Source organism: Parambassis ranga, chromosome 17 (assembly GCF_900634625.1).
Source record: "Parambassis ranga chromosome 17, fParRan2.1, whole genome shotgun sequence".
In the NCBI taxonomy this organism is placed as follows: domain Eukaryota; kingdom Metazoa; phylum Chordata; class Actinopteri; family Ambassidae; genus Parambassis; species Parambassis ranga.
Genome location: NC_041037.1, coordinates 20,142,718 through 20,158,922, shown reverse-complemented (window position 1 = coordinate 20,158,922; position 16,205 = coordinate 20,142,718). Strand labels below are relative to the sequence as shown.

Below are 16,205 nucleotides of genomic sequence, written 5' to 3'. Positions count from 1 at the left end.
TAATTACTTTAGGCAAGATAACTAATTAGACCGACTTCTGACATTTTGTAATAATTGCTTATCTTGACCGTGGAGTCCCCAAATAAAGGTCAGCCAGCGGCTCTCCGTTCATGTCCTTTATTCACAGCCCAACGTCCAAGCACCATAGCAACACACAATGTTTCCCAACTAGGGCCATTATTAAAGCATATTACGGTGCACATCTCACCCACCCGAACTATATCAGTGCGCAGCATTATATACTACAATTAAAAGTTTAAAAGTTGAGAAGTTTTAACCTTCCAACACTAATATATACCAAAGGTGTATTACATTCTCACTCAGTACTCTTAACAATGTTGTACATTGCTTGAATTAACTGATTTTTAACTGATGTTTTCTTGCTTCCCCCTCTGTCTTTCAGAGTCTGCAGCTCTTCTCTCAGGGACAGTCTTCTGCATCCCTCCTCTGACCACAGGCCTGCTTGGCATTTTTCATCCACATCATTCCTCTTTTCATTCACTCATCTTTCCTCCCGTCATGAAAGGCCTTTCCAGTAGTCGGAGTCACCATCATGTGGTTTCCTACGAACCATCATATGATCCACTGGGTCACCATGTTGACCGCAAGCCATATTTGATTAGCCAAATGGACATGCCTGTGCCCATTCCCATGCCACATCCTGCTGAGTTGCCCTACTACAATGCTCAGCGTTCCTCGTACCCCTCTGACAGCAACAGCATCGTCCCATATGGAACCTTTCCAAGGAGGTGCCACTCCACCTCCTCATCTCACCATCCTGAGGTAAAGGATGAGTGCATGGCCATGGTACCATATGTAGGAGGAGTAGGAGGAGGTGGAGGAGGTGGAGTAGGCTATGGGGGTAAAACACCCACTCGGGTACCAGCAAACTTTGCGGACCCGTTTGAGCGTCAGCCATCATTTTCCAGAGATGGCTACCATACACTGCAGTACAAACGAGGAGTACAGGCCCAAAGTGGGGGGATGGGGGCCAACAACAACAATAATGACAGTCCAGGGAGAATTCGCCATCTGGTCCATTCAGTCCAGAAACTCTTCACCAAGTCGCATTCATTGGAGGGGCCACATCACACACAGTCCTCCAAGGGGGCCAATAATGGGAGTGTTAATGGTGGTGGTGGTGGTGGTGGAGGAGGTGGTGGTGGTGGTTCAAGGGCCAGCCCAGAAGGTGAAACTCCACCAGTGGGAGTGCGCCACCGGAAACGCAGCAAGAGCCGTGAACGCTGTCGATCAGCAGAGCCCAAGCATCGCAGCCACCACCACCACCACCACCAGCTCCACGGCTCAGCATCTGCTCCGGGCTCCGGATATTGGAGCTCAGATGACAACCTGGAACGGGAGCTGTGTCTCTACCACCCCCACCACCACCAACCTCCACCCTCACCTTGTCCCTCCATTTCCCCCTCACCAATTGCCATGACAATGGGCCGGTACCCCGGCAACAACCCTGACAAGTTCCCCCAGACTCCCCTCCCCAGTCTCTCCTCCTCGCAGTCCCAGCAGTACTTCATGATGGACCCATATGGCACACTCAATGAGCACACACACACCCATGCACACCATGGCCACACACACCACCATTCTGCACTCAAAGCCTCCCGGAGCAACAACGATGTGAAGTATGCAGCATCGTCGGCATGTGTGCCAGTTAGTGGTAGCAGCAATAACAGCGCTGGCGGTATCGGTGGAGGAAGTGGCCCCTTGCTGCCACTGGGTCATGTGGACGGGCCCCTTGTGAAGAAAGGGGCGTGGTCGTCAAGCCTAACGGTGAGCAGGGCCCGAGAGGTCTACACCAACAACAGCAGCCACAACCAGCTTCGAGCCAGCGCAGGATCCGGTAACCTAAACCTAGATAGAGCTCTAGTCAAATCTAAGGGCAGTCAGCAGCAGGAGCGCTCTTGCCATTTCTTACAGGTAAATAATACTCCCCACCTCCCATTCAAATCCAGTCTCTCACCCCTCTCCCCTCTGTGACACTTTTTTCCACAACTTACTTTTCTCACCAATGTTTCCTTTAAGTCAGTGGTGTCCGGTCCTGACTGGGTTTTCAGTCCTACCAAACACTACAGCCTAGAGTTTCAGTCTAAAAAGGGAAGATCATTTACTACAATCCATTACAAAAGAGGAGAGCTGCCCTGCAAGTTTTGGTGAATTCTGTCAATCAGTCCTAAAAAATGATTCATATTCAGTTAGTAAGATAGTTGTTTAGGAAAAGCAGGACAAATGTAGATGTATTGATTGTTCAAATAAAAGAAAAAATCTGGGTAAGTCACAGGTGGGGCAGCGAGACAAGATACTGAACAATTTATGACTGCTAAAAATTGTCTAAATAATAAATCCAAATAAGCTAAGAGATTTAAATCAGCCTAAACAGCTGGATGCTCCTACTTGTACAAGACAAGCTGGCACTTTCTTTAGCATGAGTTGAGATGAGGTGCTGCAAGGTCTGTCTGTTCCTATTATTCAGGTTGTTGCTGTGGTTTTCAGTGGATATTTTGCTGTTGCCCAGCAGATTTATTTTATATTTTTTAGATGGAATTGGAAGTATGAGAGAAGTTCACTCCTAGGGTAAATGACAGTAGGCAGACTGCTATTGTTGCCCAGGGGTTGTCAGGGGACCTAAATTTCTGTGGAGGGGAGGTCAACAGCATGGATTCCTCATAGCTCCATATTGACCACAACTTTCTTTCTAGGTTGGTGCAGCTGTCTATTCAGCAGGGGCCTACTTTGCATAATTTTTGTTTTATTTATAAATTGCTTTTTTATAAGTGCAGCTCTGCATGTTCTGAAATCTAATCCAATATTAGTTTCCTAGTTTGAGAGGGCTCATGCGGATCATAGGCCTGCTGATTTTCACTGTAGTGTTTGGTTGGGCTGACATGTTTGGATTTATATGTTTACAAAGTATATGTGGACATCATTGGCTAAGGCTGGGGGCACACTACAAGTGGTAATAGACCCAATACATGAGATACGAATTAGAGCAGGATTTTTGTGTGAGAAATGTAGATAAGATCTGGCATTGTACCAGTGATGTAATTGAGTGAACTTTTATAGAAGACAAAATTTTTAACTGTTTTTTAACTGAATCACAAGATAGACATTTGGTGAATCTAGTGAAAATAACGCTTTTTTATCTGTTAATAAAATAGTCCTGAAAGAGCACAGCTTAACAGAGTTAATACATAAATGTGAGTATATGAAAAATATTTTTAATTTACGTAGAGAAGATTGAAGCAAGGCGTCTGGACTTGTAGAGTTTTCTAGAAGACGTTTCGCTGCTCATCCAAGCAGCTTCATCAGTTCTAACTGTTTGGTGGGGAAACATGGTTTATATGTGGTTACAGACCTATGTGGGTGGGTGGGTCTGGGTAAAAAAAAAACTTAAAAAAACTTAAAAACAATAGCACCATGTTTCCCCACCAAACAGTTAGAACTGATGAAGCTGCTTGGATGAGCAGCGAAACGTCTTCAAGAAAACTCTACAAGTCCAGACGCCTTGCTTCAATCTTCTCTACGTATGATGACCTGGATGACTGAGAATCTTCATCAACATTTTTAATTTACCTCTTCAATATTTGTGTGTCCCAAACAAAAAACACACTTTAGCTTGACTTCAGCAAGCAAGGATTATAATAAAATTAAAATTAGATCTTGTATTTAGATCTTGCAATCAATACTGGCTTACACAGTCAGGTGTAAGACACTTCTGCAGTTTTGACTTAACTGTTCCTTATAATCTAAATGTAAAAACAATTACTGCACCAATTTCTTACTTTGCTCTTATCTATTAACAGGTAAAACGGATGAACAAAATTTAAAATACATTTTTTAAATACATATTTATGTAGTGAGAGAAAAATCTGAATTCCCTGAAGACTAACCGTCTGGTGAAAAATATCCTGTAGGCTGCCTCATAATAATACTGATAGTACACAACACACAAACAAACAAAGTTTTTTTTTTAATCATTAAAAAAGCGTTTTTAGGATCCAGTAGGCCTTCCAGTAGGAAGAAGTAAACAAAATGTAACATTAATGGTAGTGTGATACAGGCATTGATTAAATTAAAAAAGAGAATCATTTCAGGACAGAAGTGAAAGCAGAAAGGTTTTGTTCAGCCTATATGTACAAAAGTGTACATATAGGCTGAATATATATATCGAAAAAATTAAAACAAAAAGATTGATTTTTAAAATAAAATATCTGAAAGCTGTATTTGACAAATCTCAGTAGATGATAATGTTCAGGTGAGTGAAGCATATTTGGCCTTGTAGTTCTCCATAAAATTAACTTATCTGGAAACATACGAGGGTTAGGGTTACCTGCCAGGACATGTTGCCAGCCTGGAAGACTAAAATGGATGCTGAGTGACAATTGACAACCCAAACATTTAGCTACCTTGCAATAAGCTTTGATTTTGACCAGTAGTACCGCTGTAAGAAAATGTACCCTAATTCTTGGCAGGGCCCTTGATTTGAGTCAGACAATGTTGAAAATGTTGTAGTGTGCCCACATCCTGAGCGGAACATTGCTCCCTACCACCAGCCTATTATTCTGATTTCCCAAGAATTTCACTGCTACCTGCCCTCTCTTCTCCACCAACCCCCTCCCCCCCACTCACCTCTGCCTCTCCTCCACTCAACTAACTCACCCTCACTCTTGTTATCCACCCAGCATCTTGCTACCTCACCAACCCCACTTCCTTTACTTCCTCTTGGTTTGGAAAGCCTCCCTCTTCCTTCTCTTCCTCCTCTTTCCTCCTTTTGAGTTGAAGAGAGAAGTAAGTGCAGAGCCAGTAGCAGCCTTACTCTCTGAATGCTAGGTAATGACATGAACTCATGAAGAACGACATCCTTTCCTGTTTGTAGACCTCATTTTTAATTTAGTAGTACCTACCTCTCTGCCTCTGTACCAGTTACCTTACCTTTTCTCACTTTGTCCTGATTGTTTTTTGCTTTGCTGTGTTGTTCTTTGAAGTGCTGTGTTGAGCTAAGATGTTGGGAAGGCATTTAACTAGATAATTGACATAAAGTAGAGCCTGGCAGTCACGCATTGATGCTACCACTAAATAAAAACTCTAAATACCCTAAATTTAAAAAGAAAAAAAACTTTTTCTGCTGTGCTCCGCTTTTCTCAGAATCTTTTTTTTTTACTATTGCCAACCAAATAAACTCAGCTAAAAGCTCTGGTTCCTGATTGTTTAATATAACTGCTTGTATATCAGAACCCCATCGTTGGGTTTGAGGTGCATTCTTAAAAACATAAAATAAAATACACAGCCAAAGATAGTTTATTTGAAAAAGCAACACTATTCTATCAATTGTGTACAATTTCTTTAATTCAACGACTCCTTAGTGAATCCAGAGTCCAGGTGATGTAGGAATGCAATGAAGTATATTCAACCCTCAGGTTCCAGTGTATAGTAACCAGTAAAGTTAAATAGCCTCCCCAGCACCTGCTTGTGTTGTTGTTTGTTATCTAAACATGCAAATATTGAGAGTTATTGTGTATGAGTGATTGAGTTGCTGAGTGGTCACATTATGTGGTACATCACAATTACCAACATAAGAGTAAGCATTCCCAAAAACTCGATACATATTTATGTAGTGAGAGAAAAATCTGAATTCCCTGAAGACTAACCGTCTGGTGAAAAATATCCTGTAGGCTGCCTCATAATAATACTGATAGTACACAACACACAAACAAACAAAGTTTTTTTTTAATCATTAAAAAAGTGTTTTTAGGATCCAGTAGGCCTTCCAGTAGGAAGAAGTAAACAAACTGTAACATTAATGGTAGTGTGATACAGGCATTGATTAAATTAAAAAAGAGAATCATTTCAGGACAGAAGTGAACGCAGAAAGGTTTTGTTCAGCCTATATGTACAAAACTGAACAAAACTAACTAAAATACTAACTAAATAAAATTCAGTTCTTTGTTCAGTTTTTGTATTGATGTTGTGGTTTATATTGAATTAGGGTATTAAAATTGATATACATGAATCCAGCAAATTAAAGGGAGTGTATCCTAACCTACAGTTGGAGACAATATTATTAGGGGGAGATTATTTACAAAACTTCTAAAATACTATAAACATGAAGCACAAAAACATGTAACAAAAAACACTGAAATTGACAGCTGAGGAAAAAGTACATTGTCTTTTTAAGTGAGTGTGATTAATAGCAGTAACGTCAGATTGGCTTTATCTGTCATGTCATTAGGACACACTCCCCTTGGCTCCATATGTTAAATTTGCTAATTATTATTATTGTCTTCAGCATCTCCCCAGCATGGCTGCTGGCTGGACTGTTACACTACCTATTTTATAATGCTGCCGCCTTAAGCCATCAAGATGGTGTTGCCAAGGAAACTACATTCTGTAGTGAATAATCCACAGTTGATGCTTAAGACATAGTGTATACACAGTAAATGTCACATGCACTTAATTCTTCAAACATAAATGGACACATAGATTAGTGGTTGCATTGTACTGCATAAAATCTCTAACATACAGCCTCTGTAATAATGACAGTGTGAGGTGCAGACAGCAGCAATGCTAGAACAGTAAAGTGAGTGTGGAGCTGCAGTGGATGTGAGGCCTGTGCGTGGGTGAGAGGCACTGCTGATGCTACTGCAGCTGGTCCTTTCCCCGCATTCTCTTTTTATAGCCAAACTGCTCATTTGTGTCTATTTGACGTCACACACATACAGAGAGAGAGAGAGAGAGCGAGGTAGATTCAGCCCAGCAGATCTGCTCAGCCTCTTTCCCTTGGTGATTCATATATAATTAGTCAGAGTAGTGGTGCAATTCTCCTGCTGTCTCTGTTATTGTCTGTCAAATTCTCACACTCTGGCCTCCAGTCTGAGGGCGGCAAATGCTCATAAGTTTGACACTGGACTGGCTTCAGCTGGCACTTAAAAGGTGTATTTAATGAAATTAATTAGTTACTCTATGTATCAGCTATATACTCATATCAGTTGCACTGCTTCTGAACACACTGTACTTGTATTAGATGAAGCTTTAATGTAGATGAGACCATGCAGGGGTTTGTGGAAGTAAAAAGCAGGAGCTGCCATGGTTTGCCTTCTTATTTATCAGCATAGAAACTAGCAAAGAACTGATGTTGCAACAAGCACTTTGGAATAAGACTAGGATCAATCTGTAAGTGAGTACATAATGACATTTTCACCTCACATACTAAAAACTGCATTAGATGTCACATTAGTCTGAAAGCATTAACATCTATTATTACACTGGTGTATTAAGTACTCGACTATAATGGGTCAATCATGACATTTGCCATATTTCCGATAAACAAAGCACCTCTGTGGAGAAATAACTGCTGTTATCTGGAAGGACAAAGAAGTCTAGTAAATCTGACACCACCCCTTTAAGCCAAAATTAGCCATAGCTACAATGTTGTGTTACTAACAGTGATGTCACTGTGTAAAGCCATGCAATAGTCCAACTTTTTAGTATCAAAGTATTTAAATGAGAATGAGAAAGAATGGCTTAGCCATGGCACATTACCCCTTCTTTGAAGCAATACAGTGTAGTTTACAGGAACATTACTCTTGTAGGAGGGGGTATTTCACACTGTTATGAGTTGATATGCTAGCCACATGATTTTGTAAGCATTATTTTATGGGTATAATCTACTTACTCCAACACAGATGAGGAATTATTGGTAGAACTATTACAGTTTATTGTTTTGTTCTAATGTGAAATGTTAATGAGGGCTGACAAAAACAATGCACTAATAGTAGTTAGTTGCCAGTGTGGTACATTATCATGTAATCATTCACTACATTAAGCCTATGGCAGTTTATTTATGCAGCTTTAATCAGGAAAAAACAAATCATTTCTTTCAGTCTCAGACCTGAGTATTAGACATTGCAATATCACCATATATCCTGGATCCCTTCACTGCTGTTTTATTACTTTACAATAGATATTGTAAAGTATGTAGCAAATAGGTATTATATTGTTAAACAGCTGTCTATACAAACCTTTGTACCACCTGGCGGTGGGGGATTCTCACTCCCCTGTCACATACATGAACCTCCATGTAAAGTATTATGTCAAATGTCAAAACACAGCCAAGTAGTTTTAATGACTAAACCTGACCAAGTAGTTTTAATGACTAGTAAATATATGTCTTTCTCACCTAACAAGCAAACCCTCTGGTCAAGCATGTATAAAGACAGATTGCACAGTTTGTGTGTATGAACTAATGTGACTCCTGGAAAGCAGATGCATGAATTAGCCAGAGAGAAATTTCAGAGCAGCCCCTACACGTACCATTCTGCGCTAATTAGCTAACAGACTGCAGTGTGTATGGATGTATGTGTGTGAGAGAGGGATGGATCAAGAAAAATGCTAGCCATCAGTCTGTCTTTCTTGCAGTTGTTGTTGCATTGTATGCTAGCTATGTTGGTGTAGATTCCATGTATCACCAGGACAGTTTAGTTAGCCAGTTTGGTGGCTGGGACTCAGACAGCAGTGGAGCAGACCATCCTGACAGTGTGTCTGTATCCTCTTCGCCCTGTCATCAGGTACCTCAGGATGAATGGAGCGGCTTCTCTCCCCTCGGGAAAGAGGACGATATCCCCTGTCGAAGAATGAGGAGTGGGAGCTACGTCAAAGCCATGGCTGAGGATGACAGTGGAGACTCCGATGGGAGTCCCAAACCTTCACCCAAGATTCAAGCACGCCGGGCCAGCTACCTGAAAGCCACCCAGCCATCACTGACAGAGATGACCACATTACAGTAAGACTTAGACTGTATTTATTTTGTATAGACTGTCTATTTTGGTTTACCATTAATCCAAAGACCCTTTCTTTATCACTTTCAGTATACAGCTATTTAATTCTCTTTCTCCCTTGCTAGATAGATAGATAGATAGATAGATAGATAGATAGATAGATAGATAGATAGATAGATAGATAGATAGATAGATAGATAGATAGATAGATTCAGGTCTGACATTGAAGACCTACATATTTAAGTAAAACTCTGTGGAAGGAATGTACAGTCTTGAAGCTCCAGCTAAAGGTGGGCTGTCTGCCTCGGAGGTTTAATCTCCCCAGCAGGAGGCCAGAAATATCACCTTTGTCTAATGAAGCTTTCACTGCTCTCTAAATAGCAGGCATAATTACAGCGAGCAGTGGAAGGGCTGGCTGCAGTGCTGTTTCTGTTGCCTCTGTTCTTTGTGTTATGCTCACTTTGTCTCTGGCCTCCATTCTTTTCAAAGCACACATTCTGACACAAGTTGGATATCCATCTAAAGCACTGTGCGATTCAAACCCCATGTCATCATATAATATGAAACATGTAGTTTTAAATACATTGTTTCATGCACATTGACACAAGTTTTGTTTTGGTGACAGGGAGTGTAAATGCATTTCTATTGGAATTTCCTGCAGCATATTGTTTTGAAAAAGTCATGTAATTTAATTTATTGTTTTGTGTAAACAGACTTGAATGATTTTTGTGACAGTCAACATGATTTGTAAACAACAGACCTTGTGTACAACCTTACTCAGTTTTTAATGCCTAAGCTGAACCAGTTATGTTTCATACCTAATCCTAACCTTGAGTAAAAATGAATTCTGTGAAAACCACTGACTTTAGAGGGAAGTTTGAAGTAAACCCTGGTAGAATGATCCTAGGGTAGAGATACGACTATAGTGAAGAGTTTTTTTATTAGTGTGCGTACAATGAGGAAACATGTCATATCTATTTCTGTTAAAGGAGTTTAGTCTAATACCGAGCTACTGATGTGACTGAAGCCTAGGAATGACCCAGGACTTGCTACCAGCTTACTAGTTGTTTCAATAAAGCTGTGAAACTCCTCTTAGTAGCACAGAATGATGGTTTATTCCCTCGTAGACAATATTGCGTTGTTATGTCCATATGGCAAATAGACATGTAAAATAGGAAATCACGCTTTTAGCTTGCGGTCAAAACCTTTTCATATCAGTAATACAATTTAAAATTACTGTACACCTCTTAAATGATGTCAAAGAATGTTGATGAAGATTCTCAGTCATCCAGGTCATCATACGTAGAGAAGATTGAAGCAAGGCGTCTGGACTGGAAACTCTACAAGTCCAGACGCCTTGCTTCAATCTGCTCTACGATGTCAAAGAATAACATGTCTGCCATAAAATACAGATGTGTTTGTCATCACACTGTTGCTGCTTAGAAAGACCTGGGTGAAACTACAAATGATTTTACAGTGATACTAAACAGCAGAGTTCTCCTAAAAATGTGTGTGGGGAAAGTTTTAAACCTGCAATGAGGATAATAGTATGTATAATAAAATCCCACACATCTTATATATACATATTACTTCTTCATGACCACAGTCATTTACAAAAGGGTTGTGTAAATTTAATATCTCATGGTAGCCAAGTATCATATCCACTCATATCCACATACATAACATTGCCAAGTAAGGCAGCTGAACTTACTGCATTTAACCAGTTTTAAGGCTGTTCACATACCTTTTGTTCCTCTGGCAGGATTTCGACGGAGCACTCCCCCAAGCTGCAGATCAGGAGCCACAGTTACCTGCGTGCGGTGAGTGAGGTTTCAATCAATAGAAGCCTGGATACCCTGGATCCCAAAACCCTGCTCGACCCCAAATCGCTGCTGTCCTCACCCCAATACCGATCACGCAATGAAAGCTACATGAGGGCCATGAGCACCATCAGTCAGGTTGGTTGCCAGTACTGCTGCCTTTTATGCCCCATTGAGTCATTCCATCACAGATACACAAAGGCTCAGAGAGACCTGCCACTGTTTGAAGAGATATCCTCCATTCAAATAATTTGCATTACAGTATCACCTGTGAAATGCTGAGGCTCAAGATTTTTTTTTCAAGTCTGGCAATATCCTATATTTATTTTGTATTTTTCTTTCTGTCAACAAGTATCTTGCACAGTGTCACAAAAATTATAAAAAAATATAAATACTTTTTGATACTCCTTGCTATGCCTATGCCATTCTGAATCAGTCAATATATTTGATGTGAGAAACACTGATCAGTGAACTAAATATGAATTAATCTGCAATGTGTTGTTTTGTGCTATTTGAGTCAGCTTCCATAAAACCATTGAACATCAAATCAAATTTATTTATATAGCATCTTTCATACAGAGTGTTGTAACACAAACTGCTTTCCAGCAATAAAATAGGTTAAGACCCCCAAACACACACACCCAGAATTCGCACCACACACACGCACCCACGCACATACACACTTACATACACACTAAGAACAGGATAAAATATACAGACCAAGGACATTCCGTCATTACAGCAAGTTATGCAATGTGAGGAGACATTGAGGAAATGGAAGTACAACCTAAAAATAATGAAATAAGAAAAACCAAAGAAATCCATAAAATCAAACAGTCGAACAAAACAATAAAACAATATGACTTAAAATCACTTGAGACTTGACTTGGACTTGGGTGTTGTGAATTGTGAGCAATGTTTATTTAGTGGGTCCGATACATAGACCACTTCACCCACTACCACAAACTGATTCCATGTTCCCCCAACATGATTTTACGATAGAACTATCATTCTGTTCATTCAACTCCGCTGAACTCTCTCTCTCTCCCTCTCATTTGCCCACTCCTCATCTGCAAGCGCAATGCCTGAAGCCAATAGACTATTGAAGGAAAACCAAAATGAGCAGGTTATTGATAATGGTGCAGAATGCTTTCAATCTAATGAGAGAATATTCTTGAGACTTGAGACTTGACTTGGACTTGCCCTCAAAGACTTAAGACTTCGTTTAGACTTGACTACAAAGACTTGAGACTTGACTTGGACTTGACTACAAAGACTTGAGACTTGACTTGGACTTGGAAAAAACCTCAGATTTGAACTATGCATTGGCGAGCAAAGAAATGTAATGATATATAAAATAAATCCAAATACAAGGCAGTATAAAGAGAGTGTTTTGTGGAAGATGTTGACAGTAAAAATACAAAATAACCAGAAAGCATCAACTATTATAATGCAAATGATGTCAATCATGTTTTGAGGTAAGATACGTTTCCGCTTTTTGATAACTTAAAGCTTTTTTTCTTACCTTTGCTGTGGCAGTTGTGAGTGCCTCCTTCCTACTGTCTCTGTAATAAATTAATTTTTTGGCTTCTGTTTAAGTGAATAAAGCCGTGCCCAAAAAGCCTTCATTTCCTACCTTAACCTTACCTTGTATTCTTATCCTGACCCCGTCCCTAATCACCATTACCATACTAAATGACCTCTATTATCCATTCCTTCTCTGCATGGCTCTATCCATGGAACCCAGTATAGAAATTAACCCTAAAAACAGGCAAAATTTAAAGACTGTCATGGGTTTCCGTCTCTGTCTCTGAATTGAAAGTCCTCTAATGTGTAGTCAGCCTTACTTGTAACTGGCAGCCACATGGTAAAATGATCTGCAGGCTTGTGTGGAGTGATGAAAGAAAACACCCAAAAACAGCTTGAGGTTCAGGCTGTTAACACAGTAACATGGTCCTGTCTCTGTCCCAACACTGTAGCTGTTCAGAAGTCCTTCAAAGGATGCAGTATTCAGAGGCCTACAGAGACCTTTGTAGACCTTGAAAGAATGTTTGTTAAATGGGACCAACTACTCTGTGGAAGAATGTTTATTATGCTGGCCATGTTGTCTAGCAACCTACAGTAGATACTAGCATTAAAAAGTTTAGCCTTTGGCCATTAGAGTTTATCTGTAGAGTCCGTTGTACTGTAAAGAGAAACATCATTAAACCCTGCGATATCCTTTGAAGGATTCGCCCGAAGCATGCTGCATCCCAGAGAACAGAATATTGCTTTTGCTGGCAAGCTGCATTTGAATAAACTGCTGAAATAGCATCCTCATCAATTCAGGCCTAATTTCCACAGTTCCTTAAGTAATGACAGCAAGCCAGTTTGGAGCTTACCAAACAATACAAATCTAATACAACACATGCTTTTGCTTTCCTATGTGCCCAGTCCTCTGCTTGCTCCTCATCAGCTGTCTTCTTCTCCTGCAGCTGAGTGAGGTGGAAGTGAATGGGCAGATCGAACAGGTATGTGAGCAGGTCTACAGTGAGATGCAGGCTCAAGCCATGGAGGCAGCCATGGACAGCATGGACACAATGGACACCCTGCCTATGCCGGGATGTTTCCGGATGCGGAGCCACAGCTATGTGAGGGCGATTGACCAGGGTTGTTCTGGGGATGAGGAAGGAGAGGGAGGGAGGCCACTGCTCCTGCTTCCATCGTCCCCACCACGAACATCTGCCACCACTGTCAGGACAATTCAGAGCAGCACAGGTAGGGAAGAAACTTTTCATGCTTCTGGAGCAGAGTTCTTATCTCAAGAGACTATGGATTGAACACTTGAGTATGATTAATGCAGTTAGTATCTTGTTGCTCATGTTTCTGTGTTTGAGAATGGTAGTCATTGACTTACAGTTGTTGTGTTGCATATGTGTTGTAGATGTCATGTACATAGTTACAGCTGAAACACAAGACGATGATCTGCTGTGTAAATTGCCTAGTTTATAATTTGCAAATTATCAGCCAAAGATATTTTATAACAGTCCAATCTGTTCTACAGAGCTAAGTTAAGCTAGTAGAAAACTTTCTTGATTTTTTTTTTTTTTGAAAAAAAATGTTGTGGTTATCTTCGGGGTCTGGACTAGTATATCGCAACAATATGTGGCACCAGAAGGTATGATGCAAACTCTAAGCTTATGGCGAGAGCAACTCCCAGGGTGCCAAGAAATAAGGTGCGACAGAGAGTAATATCAGAAGGCAAACACACAACATTCAAAGAAATGAAAAACCACAGTCCTTAAAAAGGCTGTTTTAAAGAACAGATGTCAGTCACTACATAGCTAAAAGAAAAGAAAGGCTACCTATAACTAGCAGCATAATGCAGCATAATGGGTTAGCAGTACATATAGCGAAATTTCCCAGCTTGGAAAAAATAAAGTAGTTCTGTTCTGTTCTGTTCTGTTCTACATCGCAGAAATCATTATCATTTTAAAATATTCAAAAATATGCAATATTGAAATAAAATCATGGGCAGTCATCTTATAATCAGGGTCATTTATTCATATATAGTATTCTGTTGTTTCTCTCTTTCTGCTTTGTCTTGGAGTTAATAAGCTAATAAGATGCATCACAACATTTTATATAGTCCTATCTCTCACCATATATGTTATATTAGCACAGCAGGCTAGTTAGTTAGCTTGCGTAGTTTGTCATGTCAAAACTACAGACAGACAGCGCAGTCCCCCTGCAGACTGTGAGTCCACATCATCAGCAGGAGGAGACAACAGACAGTTCCTGATGTCTGTCTAAACTTCTGTAGTTTTCTTATTTTCTTTTTATTTCTGGATGAAATTCACATAGTTTGACATAATGTATCATGTCATCTGGTGAAGCAATCTTTGTAAAGTGTTGCTGAGGTTACCTATCCCACGGTAGTGGCACATTTGGAATATTTATAAAAGCTACATCTGTATGGTCTCACAAGACTATAGGATGCAAATTATTACTCAATTCTCACTTCTCCTGGTTTCTCACATCCCCCTCTTTGCTTGTATGATTACTGGCTGGCTGGTGCACTGTGAGTAACAACCATGCTGCTGCTTTAGTGTGGCAGTACTATTCATATGTGTGATAATGTGATAAAACAAATCAGCTCAGCGGTTCTCCCAGGAAAGCTGACAATTATCTGACCTCCATTTTCAAGTGACTTCTTTCTGCATAGTCTCATGAGATACTCTGTTAGTTACATCACATCACATTCCATAGTTGCATCCCATTCCTGTGGCACTTTGCTACTGTAATCTCTGCAATAGTTTATTCTAGAGAAAAGTATTGTCAGCATTTTGTACTGGATTCTGAATATTGTTTCTCTCTGCACAGTTTGTTGGATTACGTTAGATAAACAGCTTACTGCAGAGATTCACTTTAGATAAAACGTAACTTTTTTAAATTATTGATAGCTAGATTAATAATTATATAGCCTATACTACACTCCAAATGTGGTAATACAGCACATTGAACAATTTGTTGATTGCACCATTGTCATAAAACACCATACTACACATGTTTAGAAGAGCTTGGATGGTTTAGTTCAGCAGCTTTCTCCATGTTTACACTGGTTTATCTACTATCTGGTGTGCTCAGAGGCATCTTACCACATCATGCAGTTACACACAGAGCAGACAGAAGAATTATAAAACACTTCAGGATGCAGTTACATGCATAACAGAGCTGTTCATGCTGTTGTGCAATCTAGTACTGAGGCAACAATGAACCAGAAATATCACAATGATAATCTTGTAGAAGCCAAAAAAAAGTCTGTCCTCATGCGTGGTATTCAGATGAGAACATGCCAGAGTGAATGCCACAGGGGACTTAATGGCGGCTGTTTGGTATTAGGATTGTCTTTATTTTCAAAGTGCTCAACTGGAGATGACCTACATTTAATGCTCCTCCGGGAGTTCTTGCATAGTTAACCAAGAGGATTCACGGACACACACACACACGTGTGTCATTTTCAGTTGCAGTCACACAGTACAGTAGATGGTCCCCTCAACGGCTTTGTCACATTTTAGGATATTATCCAGACCATATTGTGTCTACATACATGTAGTACATGAAAAAAAAGAGAATGAGCAGAATGAGCTGTGAATATCCAGATGTACTGTACACTGTGTACAACTACAGTGCTAAAATATATAGAAAGAATGCCTTAGACCTTCCTTTTCTTCCAATTTTTCAGTCAGAACTGTAAACACTTCCAAGTGTAAAACATTTAGTTTAGCTTTGTCTACATCACTCCAAGACTGCTGTGCACAGGAAGATGTACTGGGCTGCCATGGCTACTGAACAACTACTACTACATGCCAACTACAGCTAGCAAAATGCCTGCAATTCTAGAATAAAAAACATCAATCTTAATCATAGGATGGTTATTAATGTCTTCAGTTCAAGCTCATCTTCTAACTAATCACCCTGCCTTAACAAATCAGACAGGAATGAGGAACAGAATTGTCCAAGCATATCCAGTTGAGAGACCAGATGTTAAAGCAAATTGTAACTTTAAATTGGATGATTAAATGGACTGATGACAGAGGATCCCATTAAATCAGTG

The 16,205-nt window shown here is 40.1% G+C and overlaps 1 protein-coding gene across 2 annotated transcripts in view; it reads left to right on the top strand.

Moving 5' to 3' along the window:
• Positions 1 to 519: 519 nt before the first annotated feature.
• Positions 520 to 16,205, top strand: part of LOC114449676 (disks large-associated protein 1-like) — a 30,200-nt gene continuing 14,514 nt past the window's right edge. For both annotated transcript variants that reach the window (XM_028427494.1, XM_028427495.1), the window contains exons 1-4: positions 520 to 1,935; positions 8,580 to 8,794; positions 10,552 to 10,747; positions 13,084 to 13,366. In XM_028427494.1, the coding sequence (XP_028283295.1) occupies positions 520 to 1,935; positions 8,580 to 8,794; positions 10,552 to 10,747; positions 13,084 to 13,366 (2,110 nt within the window). The remainder of the gene's footprint in view (positions 1,936 to 8,579; positions 8,795 to 10,551; positions 10,748 to 13,083; positions 13,367 to 16,205) is intronic.